Raw genomic sequence first — 26,919 nt, 5'->3', positions numbered from 1 at the left:
CAGAGCCATCACCACAGAGAGCTAAAATCTCTGTGTTTGGGGTCCTGAAAGCCAAGTGAAGGCAATCTGAATTCAGAAGGGAAACCTGGTAGCATGCTTTTTAAAAGAGCACCCAGCAGAAGCAGCACAGGATCGCTGCAACCCAGCACACACATCAGTTACTGTAAGAGTACAAGAGAGATGCTCGTGTGCACCACAGCAGGATCTAAAAACAAGGAGATGAGAACACTGCAACTACACCAACATTTTCCTGCTGGGTAACAGCCCAGAAGGGTGGCAAGTCTGCCATCCAAGAAAAAACCTGGGAAGCCAATTCCTCAAAGGAGAGATAACTGCAAGTTCTTCTACAGAAGGGGCCTTGGCAAGCAGGACACCTTACCAGCTCCTTCACCGCATGCAAGCAGCCAAAACAGTGACCCAACCAGTCAAGGCATAAGCTGACACAGCTCCTTCTGTCCCCTCTGCTAGCACATAGGGACTGCACAGCATTTGGTACAGCTTGTACAACAGCACACGTCAGTGCAGCACAGAGACCCTGGAAGATCGTGTTCTGCTATCCCAACAAAACCAAGAATCGGGAAATGGAACATGGTTTTTAAATCTGGGACAGACATCTCTACATGGAGCTCAGCCCACTGCAACTCAGGTAAATGTACACAGGAGCTGCAGGTTGGGCAAGCCCAGGTCTCCCTTGTCTAAGGGAGGCAGCAGGGCTTGGGAGCAGCTGCACCCACAGGGTTTGCACCCCAGTGAGTGCCATGGCTTGAGGAGGGCACGGTGTCTGTCCCCCTGACACACACTGGGTAGCTGGGACACAGGTAGCTTCCCTGCACAAACTGCCATGGAGGAAGCAAGCCTTTCTTACAGTCATTCTCTGAACAGACCTTGCAACATCTGTAATTTAATTTGAAGCACTGAAGAGACCTATTATCTTCAGGCAAGCTACAATTTAGGCACACCATAAACCCAATCAGACACAGCAAGGATTGCTGTAAGAAAAGGCTGGTCACCCCCAGGTTCCTCACTACCCCAAAGCAAGTCCAGTTATAGGAGTTAATGATACAATACAACCAGCTCTGAATTAGTAATACTAGTACAAAATTGAGTCTACAATACATATTCACTTGAAATTGGTGCTTCTGACAGTTCAGTCTCATTACAGCAGTAGTGAAATTGTTTTGAGATCAGCTCTAAAATAGCTGCAGCCAGATGCTCTCCTCTGTTTTAATTTAGCACCTCTGCTCTCCTCAGGTTAGCAGCATGCCCCATCCAAAATGACAGCAGCTCACGTTCTGTTCTGCACGGGGGCACACAGGTTAGTTTTAGCATTCATGCATCAAAACAGATCAATGCTGCTGACTGCTATTGATGGTAGTTTCATTGATCGCAAGAGTGGCCCGACGGCACAGTTCTTGCTTGATTTTAAATTAATAAATCCATAACAGCTCTTCAAGAATAACACTCCTGTTTATTAGCAGAAGTTTGCTCTTTCCAAGGAGGAAAGAGTTTTGCTCCCACCAGTCCCATCGGCACATAAGGTGAAATCCAGCCCCCATGGCAGCCTGAGTTTGGGTAGAGCGGGAATTTCATCAGCAAGAGAGACAAACAGCCCCTTCCAGTCTCTTGCAGCAACCAAAATTTAAGTAACATTGATCATCCCTTGCTCTAAGTGCTTGAAGGAGGGGAGTAAAGATGTGCATCTGCATGATCTCAGATCAGGATGTGGTGGCCCGGTGTGCGGCTCAGGACAGAGCAGCCCCACCATGGTTCACTGGCTCAGCTGTCCCCAGCCCACTGTGCTCAAACTGCCTAGCCAAACACAACCAAAATCCACTCCTCTCCTGCCTCCTTCTGACACCTAAGTTACCCTAGAGCAAAGTGAGGGAGGACATGGGGGAGAAGAGCTGCTTTAGCAACAGAATCCTTTTTTTATTACTTCAAACCAATTTAACAGCCATGGCCATGACAAGTCCAGAGAGCTCATTGCCTTTTATAGCCCTGATAACACTCCTATTAAAAGTTCCATCAAGCCATCATTATAGCCATAGAATGAGACGGTGAGAAGCAGATGTGTACTTATATCTAGCACATTCAAGTGCAGCCTGTAAATGGGACATAACAGAGCATCACTGGGCCCTGTTGAAACACATGTTACTGCTCAAACTTCTCCCTCCTCTTTCTCCTTCTCTGAATATACAGCGCTAAACCAAGCTTCTAAACAGAAAACATTAGGACTTGCTGATGAAGGGACAGGATCACAGCTGAAGGAATCATAGCTAACGCTTTCAGCCCCACTGAGTTCACTTTACCAAGCCACAAGCCCCCTAACCAGAGACGCTTAGAAAGGATCTTTGCCGCAAAGCCACATTTTGCTCTACCACCTACTGCTTGCCATGCAGTAGCTGTTCTAATTCTACAGCCCCATTCCTTCACAGCAGCCCAGGCTGGGCTGTGTGAGGGGAAAACAGCTACCTACAGCTTCCCATGCTGACACCAGCACTATTGGCTCAATCCCCCAGCAGCTGAAAGGCGGGGGAGCAGGTTCCCGTGGGCTACAATGCTTAATGAAGAGAAAGGCACCTGCAAATGCAGCCACCCTGGGAGGACTTCGTTGGCATTGCCCTCACGCAGAACATGCCCACACACTCACTTTGTCCCAGCTCTCCACCATGGCTCTGGCACACTGCAAACCACTGGCAGGGAGAAAGAGCAAACGCTCTTCAGCTTCGTTATTTGCATTCATCTGCTTTTCCATAACACAGAGATTTCCAATTACATTATTTACAGCAATCTGTTGTCAACTCCCACATTCAGCACTTGAGGATGAAGAAAATTAAAAGGCAGTGAAATTGCTATTCGGAGCTTTGTTTCCGGAATAGCAAAATCTATCACACCCCTGACCCCAACGTTTCTCATGCTGCAATGGCTGCCAGCCTTCCATGATTTATCATTCCCCTCTCAATCAGGCCTCTTTTTTTCCTGTGTCTCTATTCTAGAGGACACTATTTTGAGTCTAACCACTTTCTACCACCCCCAAAATAATATGGCAGGCTATTGATGAGTTCTTTGAATTGCAAACAGGTGCACATCACTTCGATTCAATCCAGAGTCACCCAAAATAAACACTCCCCTTCCATCAGGATCGTTATTTTGCCAAGAAATTATCATGCCAGGCTGGAATAACCCCAGACTATGCTGGTTGGTAATGTTCAAAACTGTATGAGTGCATATGTGAAAAGGCAAGCCCTGGGGGCAAGAGGAGAGGAGGCAACTCCCTTGCTCCAGTGCAGTCATCTTCTTCCTCTGCACGGTTTATTGTGATAAACCAAAAAATGCAGCCAGGCATGAAAACGCCATTTAATGGAAGAGAAGAAATTAAAGGCAAAGTGAAGCAGAGGGGACAAATTAAAACTTTAACAGGTCCCTGATAACTGACACTCTCTTTCAAATTCGATGGGGTTTAAAAAAAGCTATCTCCCCCCACCCCACTAAAGCTGTTTTCATTATCGCTACAATTTTGATGTGTCAATTCAAATGTAAATGTGCATAAATGCTTCCAAGAGGATTTTAATTACAATGATAGCATCGCTAATTATGGATATAAAATATATATATATATATATGAAGTGGTAACTCAGGAAGGTGCTTTGCAGAACCTGGTGGTATCAGTCAAAACAAGGCTGTGCAGAGTTAAACAGCTGAGCAGGGATTTGACAAAACACAGCAGGTCACATGTCCCCTTCAGGCCAAGTGACAGGCAGACTTCAGCCACACACAACTAATTCAACATGGGCATTGCTGCCCAAGCTGTTACCAAGCTCACGTGCTCTGCCTAAGGGCTGGCAGCAGGGAATCATTCCAGCTGTATATATGCCCACCACAGCTCCTCCCAGGCAAGTTTTGCTCCTCTGACAGCTGCTGCAATAAGCCTTTTCTGCTGGAGGACTTGCTCCCTTTCTGCCCTGTGCTCTCATTCCATGGGTGCATCACTGCTTCACTGCCAAGTTAGGGAACAGGCTCACCACAAACCTGTGGCCAGTGCTTGCTGCAGCCAGGGAACAGGCTTTCTAATCATGCCATGGGACTTCATCTGCATGCAGAGACAGGATTGCCCCAAGGAGGATCAGACCTCCACACTCAGTCTCCAGGAAGTCAATGCAAGATGCAAAGCCAAGAAAGGCAATGCAACACATGGAGGAGGGAAAAAAGAAGGGAGATTCTTGCCCTCGAAAGTGAATGTGATCTTGATTGAATTTGCTTCTACCCTTGCTTGCAGGAACAATAAAACACAATCCACATCTGCTTTAATTCCACTGCCCTCAGAAGGCATTGCAAAAGCAAATGTCCACAGAATCCTGGAAGAACAAAAAGGTTTTTTCAACAGATAACCTCTACAAACAGTTGGGACAAGTGATATTCCAAAAAGCCAGTTCTGGCCTAAAGCAGGTGAGGTCTATCTTATTTCAGGAAGAGAGGCACTTATGATGCAGGGGTGTCTGCTGGTCTTTGGGGATGTTCTCTTTGTCGGTAGGAACATCCAGGCTCTTTCAGGTCCTAGCCACGTCAGAACACAGTACTTTCCTCCCAGCACCTCCCTGGCACCTTGGAGACCCTCACCCTGCTCGTACACATCACACTCAGCAGCTCAAGTGCTGCCCAACACACTGTTTTGCTTCTGGATGATTGGGACACAAGCAGCAGACAGAATCCATCAATCGCCTCCACTCTCCAGAAATAAGAGAGTGTCAGAGCAACTTGTTCCTCATTGCTATGCAGCACAGCCTCCCCAGTGGAGGTTTTTAAGGAAGCAGAAAGTGGCAAAGAACACTTCTCAATGGCTAGGGCTGGGATTCCCAAAGGGATCTATGGGCACCAAGCATCCAACTCCAACAGAAAAATTGATGTAAACAATAGCTTGTTACTTTGGTCTTCATTTTGACCCAGGCAGACAGATGATTTAATTGTTACTGAAGCCAACAGATACTGTCCACACAGCAAAAGGGGGAGATGACTACCACGTATCACTAAACTTATCACTAAACTAGCTTAAATCAAGCCTACAGGGATAAATAACAACAAGGAAGATGAAGGGATGAAAGCTTTAGCATGTATGAACACCACCACACACCACAGTTGTTAGCTAGCATATGTAAATGTCCAACCCCACCTTGCTTGCTTGAGATCCTGGTGGGCCCCAAGACCCATGTGCTCACTCAGGGCATGGCAGAGGCTAAAGGGAACAATTATAGTCCTAGGCTCTTGTCCCAGCCAGATGACACTTATTAACTCTAGCCAACATCATTTAGTCCACCCAGGTTTCCAAATGACCTCTTTCTCATTTCAGCGCCTGACAGTCTCTTGCTAACAGAATCGAGAGCTTCATAAATATCATGCTCAAATAGCTTGAGCAGTGGTTCAGAAAATTAGACAGCGATCAAAGCGCTGATGTGGGTGGAATCACCCAGCTTGGAAACACCACATCTCATCACACCTGCTGGAGGAGGCACTCCAAATCAGCATCAAACACTCACCCACCTGAGCTGGCCAAGTTCAGGAGCCTGACAAATTGGGAGGTGTTGCCAGAGCTCTGTGGCCTGGGACAAGCCCAGTTTAATCATGCATTTTGTTGGCATGGGCTAAAGGACAACCTTGCTCAGTCATGCTGTGCACTGAGAAGGGGAGAGAAGAAGGGTGATTTTGCCTTGTTACTGCATCACACAACACAAAGTGCTTCAGTGTGTTCCGGAAGCTCCCTGCCTGGATGCCAGGAAATAAAATGGGTCCGACACCTACTCACCATGCAATGGATTCAAAGGTTAGACAGAAATGAGAGCATCTGATCCCAAAAAGCTGACAACCATCTGCACTCGCTGATAGCAAATATAACCTTCAGCAAAGAGCATGGCCAAATGGTGTTGGTCCAGAGCAGATGGCAATACAAGACAGATCCAGATCACAGAAACAGACAGCAACAAGGAACTGATTGTGAACACAAGCCCTTAAAAGAAACCTGGTAATTTAATGCATGCCCTGTAATATCATGACACCAGAACTAGTTTCAGGGACTGCACCAGTCATCAGTCTGAGGCCTAAGAGCCTCATCTCTTCCTTACACTCTTAGGGAAGACTTGATCAAGCCACTTGCCAGGCATTTATTCTGACATTGCCTCAACTTCCTTGCCCTGCCTCAACATGCCTTGCCCTTCCTTGACATGCCTCAACAAGGCTTCCTCTAATCCTCAATGCTTCCCTGCCCTCCTCCAAATTAAAAGCAGAGCATGTGGGAAGACAGAGGGGATGTATGACTTGATGCCTGCCTGCGTGTCCACACTGTTACCCTTCCAATCTTCTCCTGGTCAGGGCACCAGCAGCACTGCAAACAAGAAAGAAGACAGACATGAACTGACCTTAAATAGAATCAAAAGATAAAGATGAAGCTTAGAGTTGGGAGGTAAGATAAGGCTATTTTTTAGTTAGTCTAAGAAGGAAAGTTCCATCCATTTTCATTAGGAAAGCACTTTGGCTGTGTCTCAGGTTTCAGAGAGAGCGCGAGCTCTGAAGGTTACCCTACGCTCACACACTGGCCACTCTAACACTTATTGGACAGGTTAATATTCTCTGTCCAGTGACCACAGCTCCTCATCATTTTTATAAGAAACACGAAAAAACCCCAAACAATTATATAGCGTGAGATGAGAAAAAAAAAATACAGAAAGAACAGAATAAAAGAAATAAAGACAATTTTAGTCCCATACACATCTCTCTGCAGAACACAGAAAATACCTTGACTTGCCTCGCTCTCCATTTCGGGGCCTACATCTGGAATTCAAAACATCCGGATGATTCAGTGTACCCAATTAATACCAATGTCCAAGGAGCTGGAATGCTCTCTGCCTGCCCTACCCACACTGCTGCTCAAAAGCTTAGGAGTGGCAGCACCTATGTACCCCTCGTCTCAGCTGAACATGAACTTTGCAAGCAATCCCGCACAAACAGTCCCCTCTGAGGTAAAGCCTAAGAAAGGCGAAGTTTCCACAACTAATATAAAAAAATTCAGCAAAACACCTGCACAAATGCTCTCACTACACTTCAAAAATTGATGTAGCAGAGTATCCAGGTTTCACAGTTGGTTGCAGTGGTCAGAAATAGCTGTACTAGATTGATGTTCAAGGACCACAAGCAAAAGCCCAAAATAAATTGATGGGAACAAGTGAAAATCCTTCTGTAATCACAGAACAAATTCACCGACTTCACTGTAGAGCAGCAAGCCCTGATGTTGGTGGATGCTCGCTGGCAGACAAGAATTGAGGCAGGCCATTACTTTTTGCTGTGTAAAGTCAAGGATGAAGGATATAAAAATTTAGAGACCTGCATTAGAAGTCTCACACACTGTCAAGTTATGGGATTTTGCAGGCAGGGAGGAAACAGATTTATAAACTTCAATCTTAGTTATTTTTAGAGGGACAAATATTGCAGTTATCCTCTAGATCGCTCCAGCTGTATTGAAGAACCAGCATTAGCCAGGTTTATTTGCCACAAAGCTGGGAGGAAAAAGCGTGGCAGAAGGTAACACTCTCTTTATGGCCAGAAAAATTCCACGAAGCCGTACAGGCTGCAGGGAATGCTGTGGGGTTTTTTCCCTCTACCCCCTCATAAACCAAAGTTTTCACCATTGTGTGTGTTCATTGAGCCTCCCAAAACCAATCCCAAGCTCCTCTCCAAGCACCCAGGCACTCCAAGCATGCTCAGCACAGACTTGGGGCAGGTAGATGATTGCTGCTGAGCCCCATCTCTCCACAGTTGTATTTTACCTCTCTTTGTTCACTGCAGATCTTGCACAACCAAAGAGGACGCTTCTGGGCTCCAAAGGTTTCTATTCCACACTTGGTGCAAACTTTCTGAAACAACAGAGAAAAAAAAAAGGTGGTATTAGCAGCTCCCCACAGCCATATAGCCCTTGGGAGAGAGAAGGTCAGGAAGCATCTTTCCCAACAGTTTTGATTTGTTTTCCTTAAAAACCTAAACATGGCACAATTTTACTTATCCTGGAGAACCAGCAATCACAGGAAGCTGCTCCAGATATACATGGACATGAGACAAAGGCAAATCTACAGTACAGTCCTTGACTCCAGGGCAAGAAGAGAACTGGAAAGGGCAAATCAAAGCCCATGACCAAAAGGCATATTTCCAGAGTTGGTTTTTTAATCCTAAACCCCAATCACTGTGCCATGGAAAGCAGCTATAACCAAGTACAAACCAAGTTTGTGCAAGACTGGAAATCCTCTCCTCCCTTCCCTCACATGCATAGTCTCAAGCCCCATGGCTTCCCCTCCATTTCGGCATGCACTTGACAGCTATTGATTTGTGGCACGGCCATGCCTACATGAACACTGCCTGAGCAGAATGCTTGATAACGCCGCACGGCCTGTGCTGCTGCACGAGGGAACTTTCATGTCTCTGCTGGCATTACAAGCCATTTACAACCTGAATCACCTAATATTATATAATGAAGCTGATGTGTATCAGGCTTGGCTTACAGCTTGAATGAGAAATTGGATGAATTCTATGATCCTCACAGAGCAAAAGCCACTCAGAAGAGGGCCCTGGAGAGCAAAACCTTGCTTAGAGACATGTGAATTTAATCTCCCCAGCTAAGGTTTTACACGTCCCCCCCCACCAGGATGCTCCTCCTCTGAGCCAGGAGGCCTGTGTTCAAGGATGAAAGCCTCAGTGGCTCACTTACCCCTCACTGCCCATGCCTAGAGGAGGAATGATGGTACCTGAAGCAAAGGCTTCATTGCATGAACAAATGCCCCCAACTGTTTTGGTCAGCATAGTCCAGAGGTAGGTCTGTCATGCTGCACAGAAAGCAGAAGGCAGCACTAGCAGCCCCACAAAGGTCGGTGCTCTTCTCCATCTCTCTGTTCCAGTCCTCATCCTTGCAGAGAAATAAGGAGCAACCTATTGTGCCCGATGCATCAATACTCAACATGGTGCTATCCAAACCAAGGGGGATTGCAGATGCAATTAGCAGACACCATCTGAACTACCCCAAATTCGCCCCCCCTCCAACCAAAACCTGAGAGAGCAACCCAGTCTCAAATACCCTCAAAGATCCCAATCCCCACATATATAGCACATTCAAACACTCCCTCTAGTGGAAGTTTCCAAGCGATTTTCTTCCTAGCCATAAATTTTCAAAGTTCTGATATAAACAGGGTTTATACTGAACATCATGCACAACACCTCGGAAGACAACATAAAAATCAAGGACATTAAATGCAGCCCCATTCCTATTTAAATACAAGGCACTTTCTTCTCTTACTTGTACTTCACCTTTTATACATGACACTGATACCCTCTGCACAATAAATGACCCATTATGCTTTGCCTAACTACTGTTATTGTTAACACATCTGGATTTGCATACATCTTTGTCATGCTATTATGCATTTATAGCTAAGATAATAAAACCTAACATTAAATACATTCTTTGTAAAACAGAAAGTGGCACTTAGAAAATTCATCAGGCTGCAAGAAATACAGAACCTCTATTTAGTAGAAGGGACTTGCTGAAGGTAAGTTCTTTGCTATGTTTCAGATGCATCATTACAACAATTGCTGTTACTGAATTATGTGAGCTGCAATGAGATGGTAACAGAGCAACGCTAGCAAGAAGAACAGGAACTTTAAAAATCCATAATTCCCTGACAAGTCATTTCTTATTGCATACAGCACTGCACGAGTGATGGATATCCCTGGACGAGAGGGAACAAGCTTAAAGTAACAGTCTACTCTGTGTGCTCTACTGAAGGGTTGACTGTTCCCTCCGTTCACTCCTCAGCATTAAAAAGCAGTAAGAGGAGAAGCCCAACGCACCCAGTCAGCATTGCCCTGAGCTTGCACACAGCTGGAAAGTACAAACAAGCAGAAAGCAGCTGCAAAATGCACACGGGAAAAGTAAGGTCTCACCTTAAAACCACCTGGGTATGAATGCTCCTGAACAGACTCCAGACAAAAAGGGAATAACTGTAAAAAAAAAAACCTAAAATCTCAGCCCTTCTCTGGGGTTTTCTGGTCACAGCTGGGCTCCTGCAGCCTCACTAGCTGGGGAGTTCCTACCTGCAACTGCAAATGGACATGGCAGGGAAACGGCTGACTCAGTTCTGGCCTCCTCGTTAGTGTACAGGGCTCATAGGAAGGAAATTAGGAAGCACTGTGGCAGTGTAACCTAGCTGGCTTTGGACAAGGTGAGAGCAGAATCACCAAGGGAAGAAGGCAAGAATACCGCACATCCTGTTATTCCATGTGGTTGAAATGCAGGAAACAGCCAGCCGTCTCCTGTCTGCTATCCAGCCCTTTATTCTCCACAAGCACACATGCACAGAGCCCACGCTCCTCACTGAGAAAGCTGCCCTGAAGCTCCAATTCAAACCAGACCTTTCACTTCCCAGTACCTTACTGCTTCCCCAACACTTACTAAAATGCTACTTTCTCCCTGGCTTAGGACCCAGAAGTTCAAAGATTTGTGTTTAATTTCCCAGTCACTACCTTACAAGAAATCTCCTGTATAACCCCTGCCTCAGTCAAGCTACTTCTGCAAACTGGATCCAGTGGAGAAACTCACTTGACAGCTACAGCAGCACAGCTCACAGCAGCTCCCGGCCCAGCAAGCACATATGGAGGGTTGCTGGAACCTCGGTATTGACTCCAAGGGGCACCCACCTCCCTTCTCTTACAGGAGCTCTGAGCCCAGCAGTGCTGCAGCCAACCATGGACCAGTGCAGGCCCAGTCTGGCAGCCTATTCTGCATGAGAACTGCATTTCAAAAATGCCGTAAGTGCCAGTACAAAAGGTTCTCCATCATGGCCTGAGTGGCTGCTTAACCACAGAGGTGCCAATATGCACCATTCCATGCTAAGCAGCAGGTTTTACTCAGTGTTGTCCTGCGAGATCCACAGGACACCTCCTCAGTGACAGGGTAGGTGACACTAGCAAGTGTCTCCTTGGCTCTGGTGCCTGCCAGGGACAGTCAGCACAGGCTGCTCTGTTCCACTCTACCACCAGCAAGTTAGAAACATTCCTGCACCCAGCAGGTACCCTCACCTCTCCCCATGCAACATGCTGAGGCAAAGTCACTTACAGAGTGATCTCCCCAGGGAAAGATGGGCTTCAAGTGCAGGAAAAACAGCCTCCCAGCAGAGGGAGGATAAGGTGGTTGCCTTGGAGATCATCATCTCCACAGCAATACAGATTAACCCCTTGGCTGCAGAGTCTAGACAAGCAACAGTTATCCCTCAGGGTGCTGGCAGAACAGCAATCTGTCTGAAAACTGATACTGCCTTTCAAACGGCACTCGTGCAGTCCTGCCAACAACATACTCAAACACAGGCAGCCATCAGTGCACAGAGTTGGAAACTTTACACTGGTTTGGAACTTGAAGATGGACTTGACTCTTCCAGAAAGAGGCATTACTAGAAAGTCTAAGGGCAGACCTTGCAGTAAGTAACAGTAAAGCACAAAGATTCTTTTATCAGTTGCTTCTGATGGTCATACATTTCTGCCCCTTCTCCCACTCTGCAAACCCAGAGTGGGAGATGCAGAGGGGGCTTATGCGCTAAGTGCAGTTTAGGCACTTTAGGATCCTAAGGACTAAGGGGTGCAAGAGAAAACCTGATGCTCTGACAGCTTCCAAGTGGGCTGGTGGACTTTCTAGACAGGTCTGCTACCAGGAACAGGTAGGAACCTGTGGGACCAAACCCACCTTTTTGCAATCCTGACAAAAGACCGATGTGCTACCCAGCAGCCCGAGCAGTTCACCGCAAAGCAGACACTGCGAGAGGCCATTCCCCATCGCGTTCTTCCTCATGTTCTCCAGCCGCTCCACCAGGCGCCTGCGGGGAAGAGGCAGAGCAGAGGTCACAGCGCTCACCTTGGAAGTGGAAGCACATGGTACTAGGCATGCCGAAAACCTGCAGACGTGTGCCTCATACTCAGCCTGCCTTTGCTTCTTCTGCGCAGTTTTGGGCCCCATGCTGGGACCATATGTACTTTCACTTCAGCCTCTACACCCAAGTGTTTCCTACCAGCTGGCTCTTGGTCCTCAGGGGATAAAAACCTGCTTAAGTCCACCTACTGATGCTCACCAAGGCCAGAATAATCAAAACTTTGAGTACTACTGCGAGGTCTGACTCAGCTAGCGGGTGCATGGCAGACAGCTCAGAAGAAGGGCTTGATCCTACACCCTTCAGGAGCTCAGTGTCACTGGGGCCGCACAGTCTCAGCACAATGATTTCCTGCCTATAGAGGAGGAAAAGCCTTTAGTGCTCAGATCAGGGCAAGTCAGACAACACCAGGAAAGGGCAGAGGAGTTAGACCTGCTAAGCCCTGCTCCATGTTTACATATATTCCCTGAAAGCCACACTGCAGGCACGTGACTTGCCCACAGCCCATTAACAAGCAGGAAGGCCAGACTTGAAGCCATCAGACAAAAATGAGCCCGGCTGTAGTACAGGAATGCCAGAAACTGCTCCCTGCTGTGATCGAGACAGCCTGCTTGGAAGGCAGGAAGCACATACGTATGCACGATGTCCATAGCAGCAGGACTATGAAAGGGAAGGAAGGTGGGATAAGCAGTTAGGATGCAGGATGTGGAGAGCATGCAGAGCAAGGCTGTTGTCATGAGATCACTGCCTGGCAATTCTCAGGCATCCATTTGTAGATGGGGACACTAACAGCCAGGCCATTTATCAGAGGCAGTGACCAGCCGCAGCCACATGTGCACGTGGCACAGGGAGGAAACGCAATCCTGCTGTCCATGCAACCTCATTCTCATTAGCACTAATGTCCCATCAACTAAGTCCCATACTGAGAGGAAGGCAAGGTCTGTTTGAAAGAGGTACTGCCTACGGTGATGAGGTCAGACAGCACAGCCAGGCTGAGCCATCATTAGAATACTTATGATTCTTGACTTCGGCACTAGAGAATTCCCAGGACTTAACAAAGGCATTTCAGCGAATGCTTCAGCATGGGCACAGCAAGACTATCACCTTCTGCAACTACACCAACCACCACACAGAATGATCAGCCCCTTGGGGTTGCTGGCTGCTTCTGGGGCTGCTGGGTCTCTGTTATATCACACAAACATCACTGTCGGGTCTCGTTAGCACTAACAGGCACTGTGCAGGGACAGAGCAACGTGCAGGAGCAGGGAGCTGAGCCTGCTGGAGGCGGGCTGGGAGCTTTCTGTCTTACAAACAAGACCTCCAGCAGGACTAAAAGCAAATGGAAATCTGCAGCAGCAAAAGGATGCCCGTAAATTAAGTAATGCAAGCTAGCAAACCCCTTCCAGAGGGCTCAGCCAACTAGAACAAACTCATTCACTGCTCCAGGCAAAATCCCAGGGGCCTGCCACAGACAAAGGAAAACCTCACCGTGCCGCCAGCAGCGGTTCCTGAGCCATAGCATCTACTAGCAGTGGGTGCAGCTGCACAGATCAGCATCTTCCCCAGCCTCTTCCAGAGCCACTGGGGCAGCTGCCTTAGCACAGGCTGCATATACCAGGGACTCTGTCAGTGGCTGCAACCACAGCAAGCCCCAAGGCTCAAAGAAGGCACGAGAAAGGCTTAAGACAGAGATACAAGGAAAACACCACATCCTTCCCAATGTTCACTGTCTCCAAACAAGCAACATAGGAGGAGGAAATAACTGACCTAAGGGATGCTCTGACCGATAGAGGCTGAGCTCAGGCAGCCAGGAGAGCCACTCCTCTGTCTGGGCTGACCTTTCCTTCTGAGGGAAGGGGACAAATGAACGTGACTGTACCCGATGCGCTGCTGCTCGATGATGTCCAATTTCTCCGCCTTGCGGATGACTTCCAGAATGACCTCAAGTTCCTGTGGGCTCAGAGCCTGCATCTTCCTCTGCTTCTCAGTCTGGAACGTGTGCACTGACCAGCCTGTCTGGAGCCTGGGAAGGGGGAGCAGAGTGAAGAATTGAGAAGGAAAGCACAAAACCCCTGCCATGACCCACAAGGCCAAGCCTGCCAGGCACACAGAGCCCACATCAGCCTTCCAACAGAGAAGTCTGTTCCCCGGCTAATGCCCAAAGCAGGAGTCTCTTCTCACTGATCAGATCACTCCTCCCGCAACACTGAGTGCTGTGCTGTCTCTCCCTGCCCTCTCATTTTCCTCTCTGCTCCAGTTCATATTTTACCACTCCATGTCCTCACTCTTGCTCTGCCCATAAAGAAAAACGAGTGCACCTAAGGATGGCCATCCTGGGAGTACCCTTGCAAAGATGGGTGCTAATGCCAGACGCTACAAATGCCAAATGCAGACTCTGGAACACAGGGATTACCTGCACCCTCCTCTCTCCAGATGGCATGTTTCTAAGGTCCTCAGTTCGAACACACGAATCATCAGCCACACATGGAAATATAAATTGGGCAACTTCCTCCCTTGGTCTAATCCAGGCCCCCACAATGGACTTCAGCATCCACTTCCCTCCATGCCTCACATACAGCAGCCGATATTGCTCCTCAGCTCACTTGGGGACAGGCGGGAGCTTTCACAGCAGAATTAATTACCATTCAGGAGGGGTTTAGAGGTCACTGGCTAAAGTCACAGCTGCTGCAGAATGCAGGGCACTATCAAACACAGCTGTCTTAATGAGGCTCTCAGGTGAAGGCTGATGAAGCAGCAGTGGTGTGCACTATTCACAGCCCCCTCAGACACAGTGTGACCTCCTATTTTCTAACACTCTACAGCAGGCTGACCCTAGAGGTTCAGACAACAGCAGAGGTGGCAGTGGCATGATACTGGCTGCCAGAGAAGAAAAGCATACAGGAAACAAACGCAATTGTAGTGCTTGACTCATCTCCATCCCTTTTGTCTTTAGGTTATGCAGTAATTTAACTTCAGGGGAAATGAGACCAAATGACAAGTTCCTAATACAAAAGAGTGCTGGTAGCTGGGGGATGCTATCAATTCTATTTTAGGGTGCTGCAGAGATATAAGCCTGCCTCCAAGCCCTTCCTTTCACCCAGGGGAGGGCCAGTGAGATGGAACACACCACACAGCAGCCAAACTGCAAACTCCACTGCAGGCTGGCAGCTCTGAGCAGCAGCCAAGCACTGAGCCCCAGCTTAGCAGGCTCCTCTCCCACCCAACCAGCGTACTTCTAGGCTACAGAGGGGTTTGCATGACAAGCAAACTCCTGGGAATGAGGCCAGTGCTCCGCACAGATACCAGGAAACCATTCAGGCCAGAGTCAAGACTGGAAGGAGAGGAGGAGGAGGATGGTGAGGACTCACTTGGCACGCAGGGCAAGCTGCCGGTCATTGGGGCACACCCACTGGCCCGTCCCGCTGCCAAAGATCATGTCAGCCATGGCACCACGCTGGGAGGAGAGGCAGGGATCACACCTGTAAGAAGAAAACACCAGCACTGAGTACAGCTGCCACTCCATCCTTAAGAAATCTCAGGGCAGTGCTTGGCACAGCCTCCTTAACCATCCCAAAGGGCTGCTCTTCTGGCAAGCAAAACACAAGTGATCTGCTGGCATCACACATGGTGGAAGTAGACACTCACCCACAGACAGCAACAAAAACATACCATCATCCTCATAAAATACAAGCCAATAGATACCTTCAAATACCTTGAAGACAAGAGTGGAAGTTTATATTTTACAGTACTCTGAAAAAAAGAAAGCCAGAGACTCCGTCAGTTCTGATTTTTCGTTTCAAACTAGAGAAAAGCGTTGTTTTTAAGAACAATCTCTGCTCTATCACCTCTGGAGCCCCAACGCTGCACTACTGACAGTGAAAGCCACTGTAAAGGACACAAAGAAGCTACAAGTTGCTTTTTTATTTACTTCTTAATAGGAAAACAAACAAAAACTCGACAATCACCATGAATAGCGGCAAGACATTTTGTTCATTAAAACTCCTTCCGTAATAACCTGATATTTATAACTACAGTCTACACTAGCAGCTTGTTTGCATTCTCTGATGTTTAAGACAGCACCTCTTGCAGCAGATTCTCCTACTGAGGCTCCTGTGACCAGCGCAATCACACCAGTGAGTCCTTGTTCAACGACAGTATCACTGTGAACTGATGAGTAAAGGCAGCAAAAACCAATTTCCACGCACTCATAGGAGAAACACATCCCCAAGAGACTTTGCAGCTAAGCAATTCTGAGTCCTACCAGCAGTAAACATGAACAGAAAGCACCAAGGGACAGACACAGCCAAAAAATTTCAGTGGAGGCAAAATCAGTCTTGATGTACAGAGCTTTTCTCCAGCTGGATTTGCTCTCCAGCAGACCAAGTGTCCCACAAGCCCTAGTGCAAAGATTTCCAGGTATTAATACTTACCTTCCCTAGAACAGACACTTGCCAGCTTTGAAACCTTACCTACTGGGCAGAGATAACACGTTTAATGCTGTTTGGCAAACACAAATCAGATACAATAACAGGCAAGGTATATCACCTGCCAACTGTGCAGTAGTTCCCAAGAAAACACATGTTTCAGTCTCAATCCACAGCACTCTTACGCCAGCAGTGACCGTGGCTCAGTGTGCTGCACCTACACTTGCTATCTACGCCTGACACACAGAAGTTTCTGCTTCTGTGCCAGGCAGGAGTCATCACAGGCTCTACGGCCTTGGCCCTCTGACACAGGCAGCTTGTGCACATTCAGCTCCCTCCCTGTGCTGAGCTCACACGTGCCACACACTGCACTCACTCCCCGGCACAGGAACGCTAACTCATGTTAGAGAACTGACAACTATCTCCTGCCAAACCCCACGTCAGCCTTGAGAGCCAAAACTGTCACAAACAATGAACCAGTTCCCTCCTCTCAGATCACCCAATTTTTGGAGAGAGTCTGAAAACTCAGTGCTTACAACAAGCAGGAGAGAAGAGGAAGAATTCCACAGGAAGCACAGATTTATTTCAGTGCAAGGGGATAGATGCATAGAAAGGGTGAAGGCTCTAACAATTCAGCATAATGCTCAGCAGGCACAGTCCAACTGCACACCGAAGTGAGGTATGGAGGACATGAGAGGCTGCAGGGAAGATTTGGCAGAGAAAGATGGTTGAGACAGCAAAGACAGACAGAAGTGTCACACACAATTTTTTAAACCTTTACTACATTAGTTAAGGTGATCACTTTTGAAAGGGATTAGCCCTAGAATAAAGCCTTGAACACTGGCATCCTGGCTTACCAACAAATGCCACACATGCTGTGGCATTCCCATTTTGTCCCAGAACGCCTCCTGCTCTTTGCATCTTCTTCACGATCTTAAGCGAGGAGAGAATGCAGCAGTCCCCACACACATCCCACAGCAGCTCACACACAGAGGAGCAATCAAGCATTAACAGCAATAGAAGCCAGACACTCCCACCCCCAGGCCAGTGTTAAAAGCAGAAAGAAGCCACAATTTCACAGAGAATGGCAGACCTGGGATTTTCCAGAGATTTTCCAAGCCTGTGATGCGATGTTACAGGATTATATGCACATGTAGCCTCACAAATGCATATATTAAATTATTCTTCAGATATACCATGTACCCTTCACTCCCCCTCACACACACCTGAAGCACTGTGTCCACTGGTGAGGCTAAATGCACTCAGTCGTACTGATGTGAGCAGTACTGGCAGCTGTGGGATGTTCAGCATAAAAGCTAGAGCTGGAGATGAGCCCGATACCATGGTTAGGGCAGAGGAGTTTGCTTTGCCAGCAGCTGTGCTTTCAGGGTGGAAAGCTGTGCTGAATACATCTGCCCCTTTCTCAGCAGAGCATTATCTGCTCTAACAGAGCTGAAGGCAAGGCAGAACAGAGCACATCAGCTGAGCATTTTTCTCAGGAGAGACCTAAACACATTCTCCAGCCTCACACCACAGTGCGCTTTTCTCAGCATGACTGAACAAAAACAAGCAATGTCATGCTCTTTTGCCTCTTGTTACTCAGCATAAGCTTTCTGTTCTCCTCCATTCCCTGAGCAGCATCTGCAAATAAAGAAGGAAAACAAAGCACAGCCTAGAGACCCATCATATGCCAAAACAGTCTTTAGACTGATTATTCCCTAAAATATTTCCAGCAGCATTTTCTTTTGGCAGCTTTGGACATCTGCTGCTCCCTCTCAGGTAAACTGGCATTGAAGGTGGCTTTGCACCTTTGTATGAAAAAAGCTTGGTGTGGTTTGATACAACTACATCAGAGAAGGAAAGAATGACACGGACTGCAGGCCACAGCCTGCTGAGGTGCAAACAGAAGCACTAGCAAGACTGGAGGGAAAGGAATATCTTGCATGGCCATGGGAACAATGCCAGAGAAATGGTACCAGTATCTGGAAGGCATGAAACATCCTCCCTTTTATCTCTGTACAGGACAAGAAGTACAGTGGAATCAGCCTAATCAGAAACACCAAGATAGCAGAACCACTCCAGCCTAGGGAGTCATTTCTATGGGCTGTGGCGAAACACCCCTCTCTTGCAGTCAGCCTCTACTGCATTCTCTCTCAAAAATACCCCAGCTAACATGTACCTCACCAAGCCATCCCTCTCCTCTGCTCCTCTCAACAAGCTAACAAAGGGCAGAAGGAGCCAGTCTCTAGCAGTGAGAGAACAAGAGAAATCCGCAGCTCTTGGCCGAGCTGCAAATACACTGCATACAGAATAAAGGGGCAGCATAAGTACTTAGTGTTACAGAAAAAAACCTTCCCACTCCAAGATTCTACTTTTTACTTGAATGAAGAATTAAAAGGGAGTTCTTATCAATACTCTGTGACCCGCTTGAAAAACACTCCACCTGTTTGTTCCTTTCCTATGATGGAGGAAATCACGTGAAACGAAACCTCATTAAATCTGAGTTCACCTGGCTGCCCTTGGCACAGATGCTAAGGGGAGTGCAGCAAGGAAGGAGTGCTACCCTGCAGCGAGCCAACCCTTTGCATGGGGCTAGGAGCAATTTGGAGGATGCAGAACTGAGCACATCTCTGTCTGCAACTCTGATGACAGCTTCTGCTGCCTCCATGATGAGACTTAGACTCTGTAGCCAGAGAAAAAGGTACCCGAGTACATTACTTTGGTCTGCAAGGGACAAGTCTTCCACTGGGGTCTGAGTGAAGGAAAAAGCTGCAGGGTCATGCTGCTGATTTGACCCCACATCCCTGCAGAGTGACCATAACACAGCCAACTGAGCAACTGGATAGTCCCCACTTGGCCTGGAGGATGAAGGTGGCTGCAGCCAGCTGTGGGGCAGCAGGTCCTCCAGGCTCTTGTATGAAAGAAGGCCAGTTTTCTCAGCAGAATAGCAACATGAACATCACACATCTTTAATAACAGAGCACAGACATAGTAGGTCACACCAAAGGTCCAGTGTGCATGGTACCTGCTATCTGACCAGCTCCAAGAACAGATACTTAAAGAAGATTATTAGAACGGAGCACAACGCAGCAATACTTTTCCAGAATACCCTCCCAGCCTCCAGAGATTCCTGGATCATGCACTCCCTAAGTCAGGCTGTAACTCTGTATTTAATACCTTTAATATTTTTCTATCCCAAACTTCACAGCTTGCTTTTTTAGCTCATGTACACTTCTAGCACCCTCTTGCTACACCGAATCACTTCCTCCACCCCAAACACATTTTGACTTTACCTTGACTACATCAAAGTTAAACCTGAAGGGTCTTGTTGACATTGAGGCAATCCTTGCAGTAGAAAACACCTCCTCCCAGCAGTGAAAGCACAGCCTGCACAAGCCCTCCTGCTGCCGGGCTGATTACAGGTGCTCATGAAGCATTAATTCCTCGGAGCCCTGCAAATACAAAAATGTCCTACACAGGCCCATAAGGAGGTCTCCAGTCATTCATTTGCCCGGTTATTTCAGGCAAGCAGCTCGTGTCTATATTAATTTGGGTTTATAGGAAATTAATTAGGCAATTTTTTGTTTAATACCTCATTTAAAAACTAAAAATTAAACTGTTGGCCATAGACAAGTCCCCAATTCCCAACCCGAGCTGTGCCGGTGTAATTAACTCGCCTGCTTCCAGGGCGTCAGCTCCCCCAGGACTCCCAGCTTGCAGCAGGTACCGTGCTGGCCTCTTTCTCCTTTTAGCTGCTGCTCCCTCACAGAGGCAGTGTAATTACTCTCTGCTCCAGACCCCATTATCCCCAGGAAACCTTAGCAACTAAGTGAGTGTTTGCTCTTGTTGCTATGACAGAGGATAAATGAGTAGCAGAGATAGATAAGGTTAGCCTGGCCTCTGCCTCCCACCCACCACCGGCCAGTCCCTTTTCCTCACAGACACTTAGCCGCGCAGCAGTGAGACGAGCACGACAGGCAGGGAAAGGCTGTTTAGTCCAGACTCAAGTCCTCCCCTCATGTTTTAAAGATCCTAGTGCCACAGTTGTATTTCAAAGCACACAACTGTTTTGAAGTGACAGATTCACCCTTGGGGCTGTAGGACAGTGGTGAAAGACACACACTTGACTTCCAATATACAGCCATGTCTCAGAGCCAGAGGAGGGGAGTAACTGTGTCTCTACAAGTGCTGGCCTGAATCAGGGGTTTATTAAAGTATTTCTCACACACAAACCATTTTGAACCGCCCCTTCACACCTACATCTATGCAGCAGTTTGTCAGTCCCTCCAGTGGCAAAGGAGCCTGCTATAAGCACAAACATTTTATAGGGGTGAAGCAGGCAGGAAGCACAAGCACAGTGGAGCCAAGTGATCCTGATCACCTTCCTGCTCCCTGCTCTCAGGAAGGGAAAGAGCTGGGCCAGTGCACAGGGACACAGCTGAGAAACGGCCTTTTGCCACTTCTTACTGTGGCAAATCCCCACAAGAGCTCAAACCCTTAGAAGATGGAAAGCCAAGCAACACAAGGAATCCAATATGATCACACTTGACTTGCAGCTCTGCAGCTTGGGCCAACAGAGACAAGGAAAACACAATGTCCAAATAAACACCACAAAGCCTTGGCAAGCTTTGGGACAACAACTTAAGAACCCAATCATGCAGACCTTCTCCAGTTTGCCTCATCATGAAAGCTCAATCTAAGCAATACCAGTGCCAGCAAAATGGGAAAAACCTCATTCAGAGCCATGTACTGGAATCTAGTTGGCCCAGCCCAAATTAAACACAAACTGACTGCAGCACACAGAAAATGAGAGATGTCATTATCACGTAAGGCCAAGTTGGAAAAGCAGCAAATGAGGATGAGGTTTGGGGGGAAAACAAAGAAGGTTCCTATGCACCTGAGCTGCTTCCCAATCCTAGCAGCAGTGGCAAGAAGCCTAACTGCTTTTAAGATGGAGCTCGTTAAAGAGCTTATAAAATACAATGCCCTGGAGGACCATGCCAGTCCCGTGAGTGGGAAGATAAAATCAGCTCTACAGGAAAACCGACATACGGCACCAACAAGCCTGTATTAATGAGAGGCACCTATTAGCATGGCTACTTGATATATGGTTAGCTATAAAGAACAGGGTTTTGCCCAGGCAAAGCAGTCTTCCTGCTCCCCAGCACCCTACGATGCTGGGGAGGAAAGCCAGCACTGTTCCACCTGCCAAGGTGTATCTTTATTTACTAGACCTTGGCCCTATTTCCTTCTGATCCCCAGCCAGGCAGGTGCGTTGTGCAAAGTGAATAATTCATGAAGACAGCAGGCTCTTTCTGACTCACATTCTGGGGCAGGTTGATCTGGCAGAGGCCTACGAGAAGCAAATTAGCATCTAAATGGCCAATTAGAGAGACTCATTTCACTATTCTGATATGCTAAAAAGCTCAGGAGGCTTTCTGCTGCTGGAGGTTGGCAGGGTGGAATCGGCACCTCTCAGCGTCCCGAGGAGCAGCGAGTTTCTTAGAAAGAATTGGACGTAGCAGGGAAGCACTGGCCAGTGTTTGTCAAGGAATCCCTTGGAGGGAACTGCATGCCAGCCTATTTCACGGGTAACCTCAACTGAACCAGGAAAAGCACAGTCCAGGGCCGGTGGAGAAACTCTGCTGAGCAGCCTGACCCCCAACCCTGCCAAAATCTCACTGTCCAGCATGGCTCTGAGCCACGGGCCTGCCATCACCTCTGAAGGATGAAATACCCTTTCTCAGCATCCTTAAGCTATAGTATTGGGTTTAAACATCCTAGGAAGCCTCTGAACAACACACAAGCACAGCCAGCTCTAACTCTAAGACCCTTATCACCCTGAACATTGTTGGTACGAGCAAAAAACAAGCCATGGACTTTGACCAGGCCCTGGGGAGTACCTGACCCAAGCTGCAGGAGGCTAAAAACCCTGTGGGTGACCACAGCATGTGATTATTTTGCACATACAACAGCACCCATCTCCCGGTGTCAGAGTGCCAAAAGGAACAAGGACAATTCATCCTCTGCCAGGTGCACGTGCCTGCTCCCATCACACAAAAAGGACAAGCCCAGCAGCTCTCAAAACCACGCCGGGTTGGTAATATTTTCCATGGAGCACGTTGCTTTCAGCCTCCCATTTCTGGTTTGTTTCCTCTCACACCTCGGTCACTTACATTCAGTTACTTCAGGAGGCTGAATTCCACCTCGACTCAGCCTATGCAGTTCGCCTTGCTGTGTTTCTGGGCTGCTTTCAGCAGCGTTTTGGACAAGCCTCTCCCACCTGTGGAGCTCCAGGTCTGGCTGCCCCAGCGCCCCGCAGAAGCTGCTCCCCGCCCCAGCACGCCGGTTTCCCCACCGGCCTCCGGACAACCAGGACGTACCAACACCTGAAACTCAGCCCCAAACTCCGCACGAAGCGCCCGTGCGCCTTCCCGATACAGAGCTGCACCGTCCCCGCCCGGCGCGGCGTCCTCCCGCGCACCCACCTGCCCGCCGGCCCCGCTGCCCCGGCCAAACGCGCAGCCGGCTCCGCCACGGGCCACGCTGGGACGCGGAGCCGTCCCCCGGGGACAACGCGGAAACGGAGCTCACCGGCGGCACCGCAGCCTCCTCCTTCGCCGCCGCCGCCGCCACCACCTCCAGCCCCGGCGGCGCCGCCCGCGCCCCACCGGCGCCCCCCGCGGGCACGGGCTCCCCCTGGCGGCGCCGCGCCGCACCCGCCCCGGTAGAACCGGCGGCCGCCAAGGCCCGGCCCGGAGCTGTGCGGCTCGGAGCGGAGCAGAGAAGCGCAGGGGTGCGCCAGGCCGAGCCCGGAATACACCGCCCTGGGGAAACCCCAAACTGCAAACAAGGAAAGGCGGTACCAAAATAACCCCCATACCAAAACAAACCTCAAAACAAAACCCCAAACAAAAGCCTCAAAACAAAACAAAAAACATCAGAACATGACAAAACCCCCAAACAAACCAAAAACTTCAAAGCAAAACAAACCTTAAACCAAAACAAACGCCAAAAGCTCAAAACAAAAACCTCAAAACAAAACAAACCTCAAAACAAACCAACTCAAGACTCAAACAAAACACAAAGCCACCCAAAATAACCAACCTCCCAACAACAAAAAAACCCAAACCCCAAAGTAAAAAAACCCCCACAACTAAATAACCCCGTGTAACAAACAAACAAACAAATCCCAGCAAAAGCCAACCCCACCCCAAAAATGAATTTTGCAGGGAAAGTTCAGAGGAAGAGCACCCCGTGGCAATGCGAGGTGAGCTGCTGGGCCTGGGACAACCGTAGGGAGCTCATAGGTTTTAAAACTGAAGGGCCTAAATCTGCAGAGGGAGCCTAAAACCAAATGCCAGCTACAGAAGGTTATTTGGGATCAGCAGGAAAACTTGGTCCTGCATTTTTTACAGTTAAAGCTGTTCCTCCCAGGAATGCCATGGACGGGCCCCCTTGTCCACAGAAGCTTAGCTTGGAGGAAGGGTTACAAACCTGGCACAATGTGGATCCAATATGGACCCAACACACCAAGATAAACCCAACAACCTGCCCCAGCCAGCCCACTGCAGCTGCAGAGGGACCACAGGGCTGGTGGGTCTTTTCTCCTGCGTTCAACAATTGCTCGTAGCCCTCTCCCTCAGGCTTCCTCGCAATCAAACATGCTTCACTTGGTGTTCTGGAGATCCATACAAACACTAATTACTGTCCCACAGCACGGGGAGGGTGGGGAGCAGGGAGAAAAGCACTTGATGAAGTGACAACCTGCGATCATAGGGTGAGTCAACAGAAAACCACAGGAAAACAATTATTCCTTCGCACTAGCCTGTGAACACAGAAATTACAGCTCATGACTGTCTAAATGTGCAGTGGATGCAGTGAGTAAATTTGCCATGTGGCAGGATGGGAGGGAGAGAAAAGGAGAGAAGGGAAAGAGAAAGGAAGAGAAAAGAGACCCTCAGTCTGTGCTTTTATTGCCTGTTCAGAGCCTGCTCTTGGGAAACCTGGTGCCCTGTGAGCCCTGCTGCTTCCACACACCCGCAAGACCTGAGGCTAAGCTTAGGGACCTTTTAACTAAATCAAGTTCAAGTCTGAGTACATATTTTGCTTTTCAGTTTAGGCAAGTGTTGAAAAATACATCAGAGGAAGCAGTGTTTGCATTAATACAGAGCCTGCATTTCCGTGAGAGAAAGCACTTCAAGATGACATTTCACACCACGGTAGTCCTCCACAGAATCAATAACATAAATAAATTAAACACACGGTTCAGCCAACTTCAGGATAAAGATAAATTACCTTATTCCACCAGCTGTACTGGCAGGAGCAATAGGCACAGGAAATGACATGTCTGAGAGCCTGTATCCCTTCTGCTGTTGAATTTGCTTGTCAAGATCCTCACAGAACCACAGATGCTTCAGAGTCCAACTGCAAGAGGCTGGGCCTTGATAGCTGGAAGTCAGAGAGAATAAATATGACATTACATTAAAAAATTTAAAAGGCTAAGTATGAGTTGTTTTATCTTGATAGCATGAAGTCAATTTTTAATATACTCGTTTCTCAGAACGCAGGCACTTCGAGTTCCACCCAAAGAACCCTTCAAAATCTCTCTTTTATCGACGATGGGTCCCACTGAATTATTCACCAGATCACAGCTGCCGGAGATCTTAAATATACACATGACAAGGACTATAAGGGATAGCAACCTTCTCCTGCAGGCCTATCAGTGACGCTGACAGTGGCACCACAGATGCCCCAAGCTGCTCCAGTCTGCTTTCAACACGGCACATGACTGCATGCTGGGGAGCAGCCTTCCTGCATCACCCTCAGACCAGCACGTTTCTCAAAAAATGAAAAATAAAGACCATTTAAATGATGTTAAACTCCTGGGTATGAAGGTGTCCTCCAGAAGAACTACGGATGCTTAAAAGCAGCCCTATTGTACAGCAGAACAATCCTAATTGTAACTATCCTGGAGTGCTGAAGGAAATGATTCCTGGCTTGGACACTGGACTGGTGAACAGGGGTCTGAGTTCCTAATCTCAGGCGTGCCCTGCCAGGCAGTCAGTGCTGAGGTGTTGCACTGCTGGTCTGCACAAATAATAATCAAAGTATTAATTTTAATTATGAGCAATTTTAAACACGTAGAATAACCAAGGCCAAACTGACTGGCTGCTTATCTCTGAAAGGCCATTTCCTAGGGACACAGGCTGACAACGAGCAAGGAGCTGCCACAGCCAGACGTGTTTGGCACTCCCTTCCCATCACCCTGACTGCTCCAGCTCGGTTTAACCCCTTTGCAATTCACTGCAAGAAGGACAGGATTTTTTCTCCAAGCTGTTCCTGTGATTGCAATCTGCTGCTGTTTGGTCCTCAGTGATTCAGTTTATATTTGTCCCTCTAATTATCATTCCTCAATAAAAATGTCAATGATTCAGTCCTTAACCTGAGAAAAAAATAAATGATCTTGCCTATAGAGCACACCTGCTCAAGAATATATAAGGCAAAGGAAATGTTTAAAGAATACTGCTACTTCATGGTAAATTAAGCTGCTTTTTTACCTGTTTTAAGGCAAACTCCCTGTTTTGATCCACTGCTCTTTTTGCTTGTGTGAACAGGCTCAGATCTAATTCTCTGGGCTTACAGATTATATTTCTATGTGATGAATTCATGCTATGCTTATTTTCAAAAGATATATGCCTCCAAGACATGGTGAAACCTTCAGGAGATTGTGGAAAGTTTGTTCTTAGTATTTTTACTGTGAATTGCAGGTAGAACAGCCACTGAGACTCTGCTGGGCACAGAAGAGCTTGAGACTGTCAGTATAAACAGAAAAGGGGGCAAAGAGAAAAGTGACGGAAGCAGTAAGAGGGTAAGGGGTTTGCCTGGGGACAGTGGCCCTTCAGAATAAAATCATCTGCTGTCAAGGAGCACCTCACCACTCAGCATCCTCCTGGCACCAGGCGAATGTTGCTCCTACTCCTCCTGGTACTCCAGGGAGGACCTCTCAGAAGATGACTTTCTTCGTATGTAGATCAGGCCAGCCACTACCACTGGACTCTAATTTTGGGTGGCAAGTCAGGTTTTATCACAATAAAATTAATGACAAACACCACAAGCTACAAGTAATCCCCTTCCCTCAAAGCTTTTCTCAAAAAAAAAAATATACTCACTCTTCAGTCTGGATGAATTATTTACATCCCACCACTGCTGTTGCTGTTTTCCTTGCCTTTTTGCCCTGTGTCACCATCCCTTTCATCCACACGCAGGCTTTGGAGACCTGCTGGCTGCTGCACAGCATTAGTAATAACCATCACTGCGAAACCCCTGCTGCTGCCACTTTGAAATCAGATCATTAGCGGCAGTCAGAGAAGTGCTGCCTGCAGCTGAGGGATCCGCTGTGGGAGCAGCCTCCTGGGAGCCCAATTTCATCACAACCTGTCTGAATGCAACCGCGAGCGTCTGCCAAATTTCACATCCAAATAGATCAGAAGGAGAGAAGGGAAGAGGCAGGCAGGGAGGGGGAGAAAGCAACTAAAGCGAGATTAAAC

General features: G+C 47.9%; 1 protein-coding gene across 2 annotated transcripts in view; it reads right to left on the bottom strand.

Annotated features, from left to right (window-relative positions):
* RPH3AL (rabphilin 3A like (without C2 domains)) overlaps window positions 1-23,053 on the bottom strand; it is a 41,349-nt gene extending 18,296 nt beyond the window's left edge. Inside the window, exons 1-5 of one of the 2 annotated variants that reach the window (XM_030472766.1) lie at window positions 22,964-23,053; window positions 15,314-15,424; window positions 13,825-13,968; window positions 11,765-11,894; window positions 7,812-7,898 (exon numbers count right to left, since the gene is read on the bottom strand). In XM_030472766.1, coding sequence (XP_030328626.1) covers window positions 7,812-7,898; window positions 11,765-11,894; window positions 13,825-13,968; window positions 15,314-15,390 — 438 coding nt within the window. In that variant the 5' untranslated portion in view covers window positions 15,391-15,424; window positions 22,964-23,053. Of the gene's footprint in view, window positions 1-7,811; window positions 7,899-11,764; window positions 11,895-13,824; window positions 13,969-15,313; window positions 15,425-22,857 lie in introns of both variants that reach the window. The other variant, XM_030472767.1, reaches the window with a different exon arrangement.
* Window positions 23,054-26,919: the final 3,866 nt, after the last annotated feature.

This window comes from Strigops habroptila (assembly GCF_004027225.2).
Source record: "Strigops habroptila isolate Jane chromosome 13 unlocalized genomic scaffold, bStrHab1.2.pri S16, whole genome shotgun sequence".
Taxonomy (NCBI): domain Eukaryota; kingdom Metazoa; phylum Chordata; class Aves; order Psittaciformes; family Psittacidae; genus Strigops; species Strigops habroptila.
This window is presented reverse-complemented; position numbering and strand designations above follow the sequence as displayed.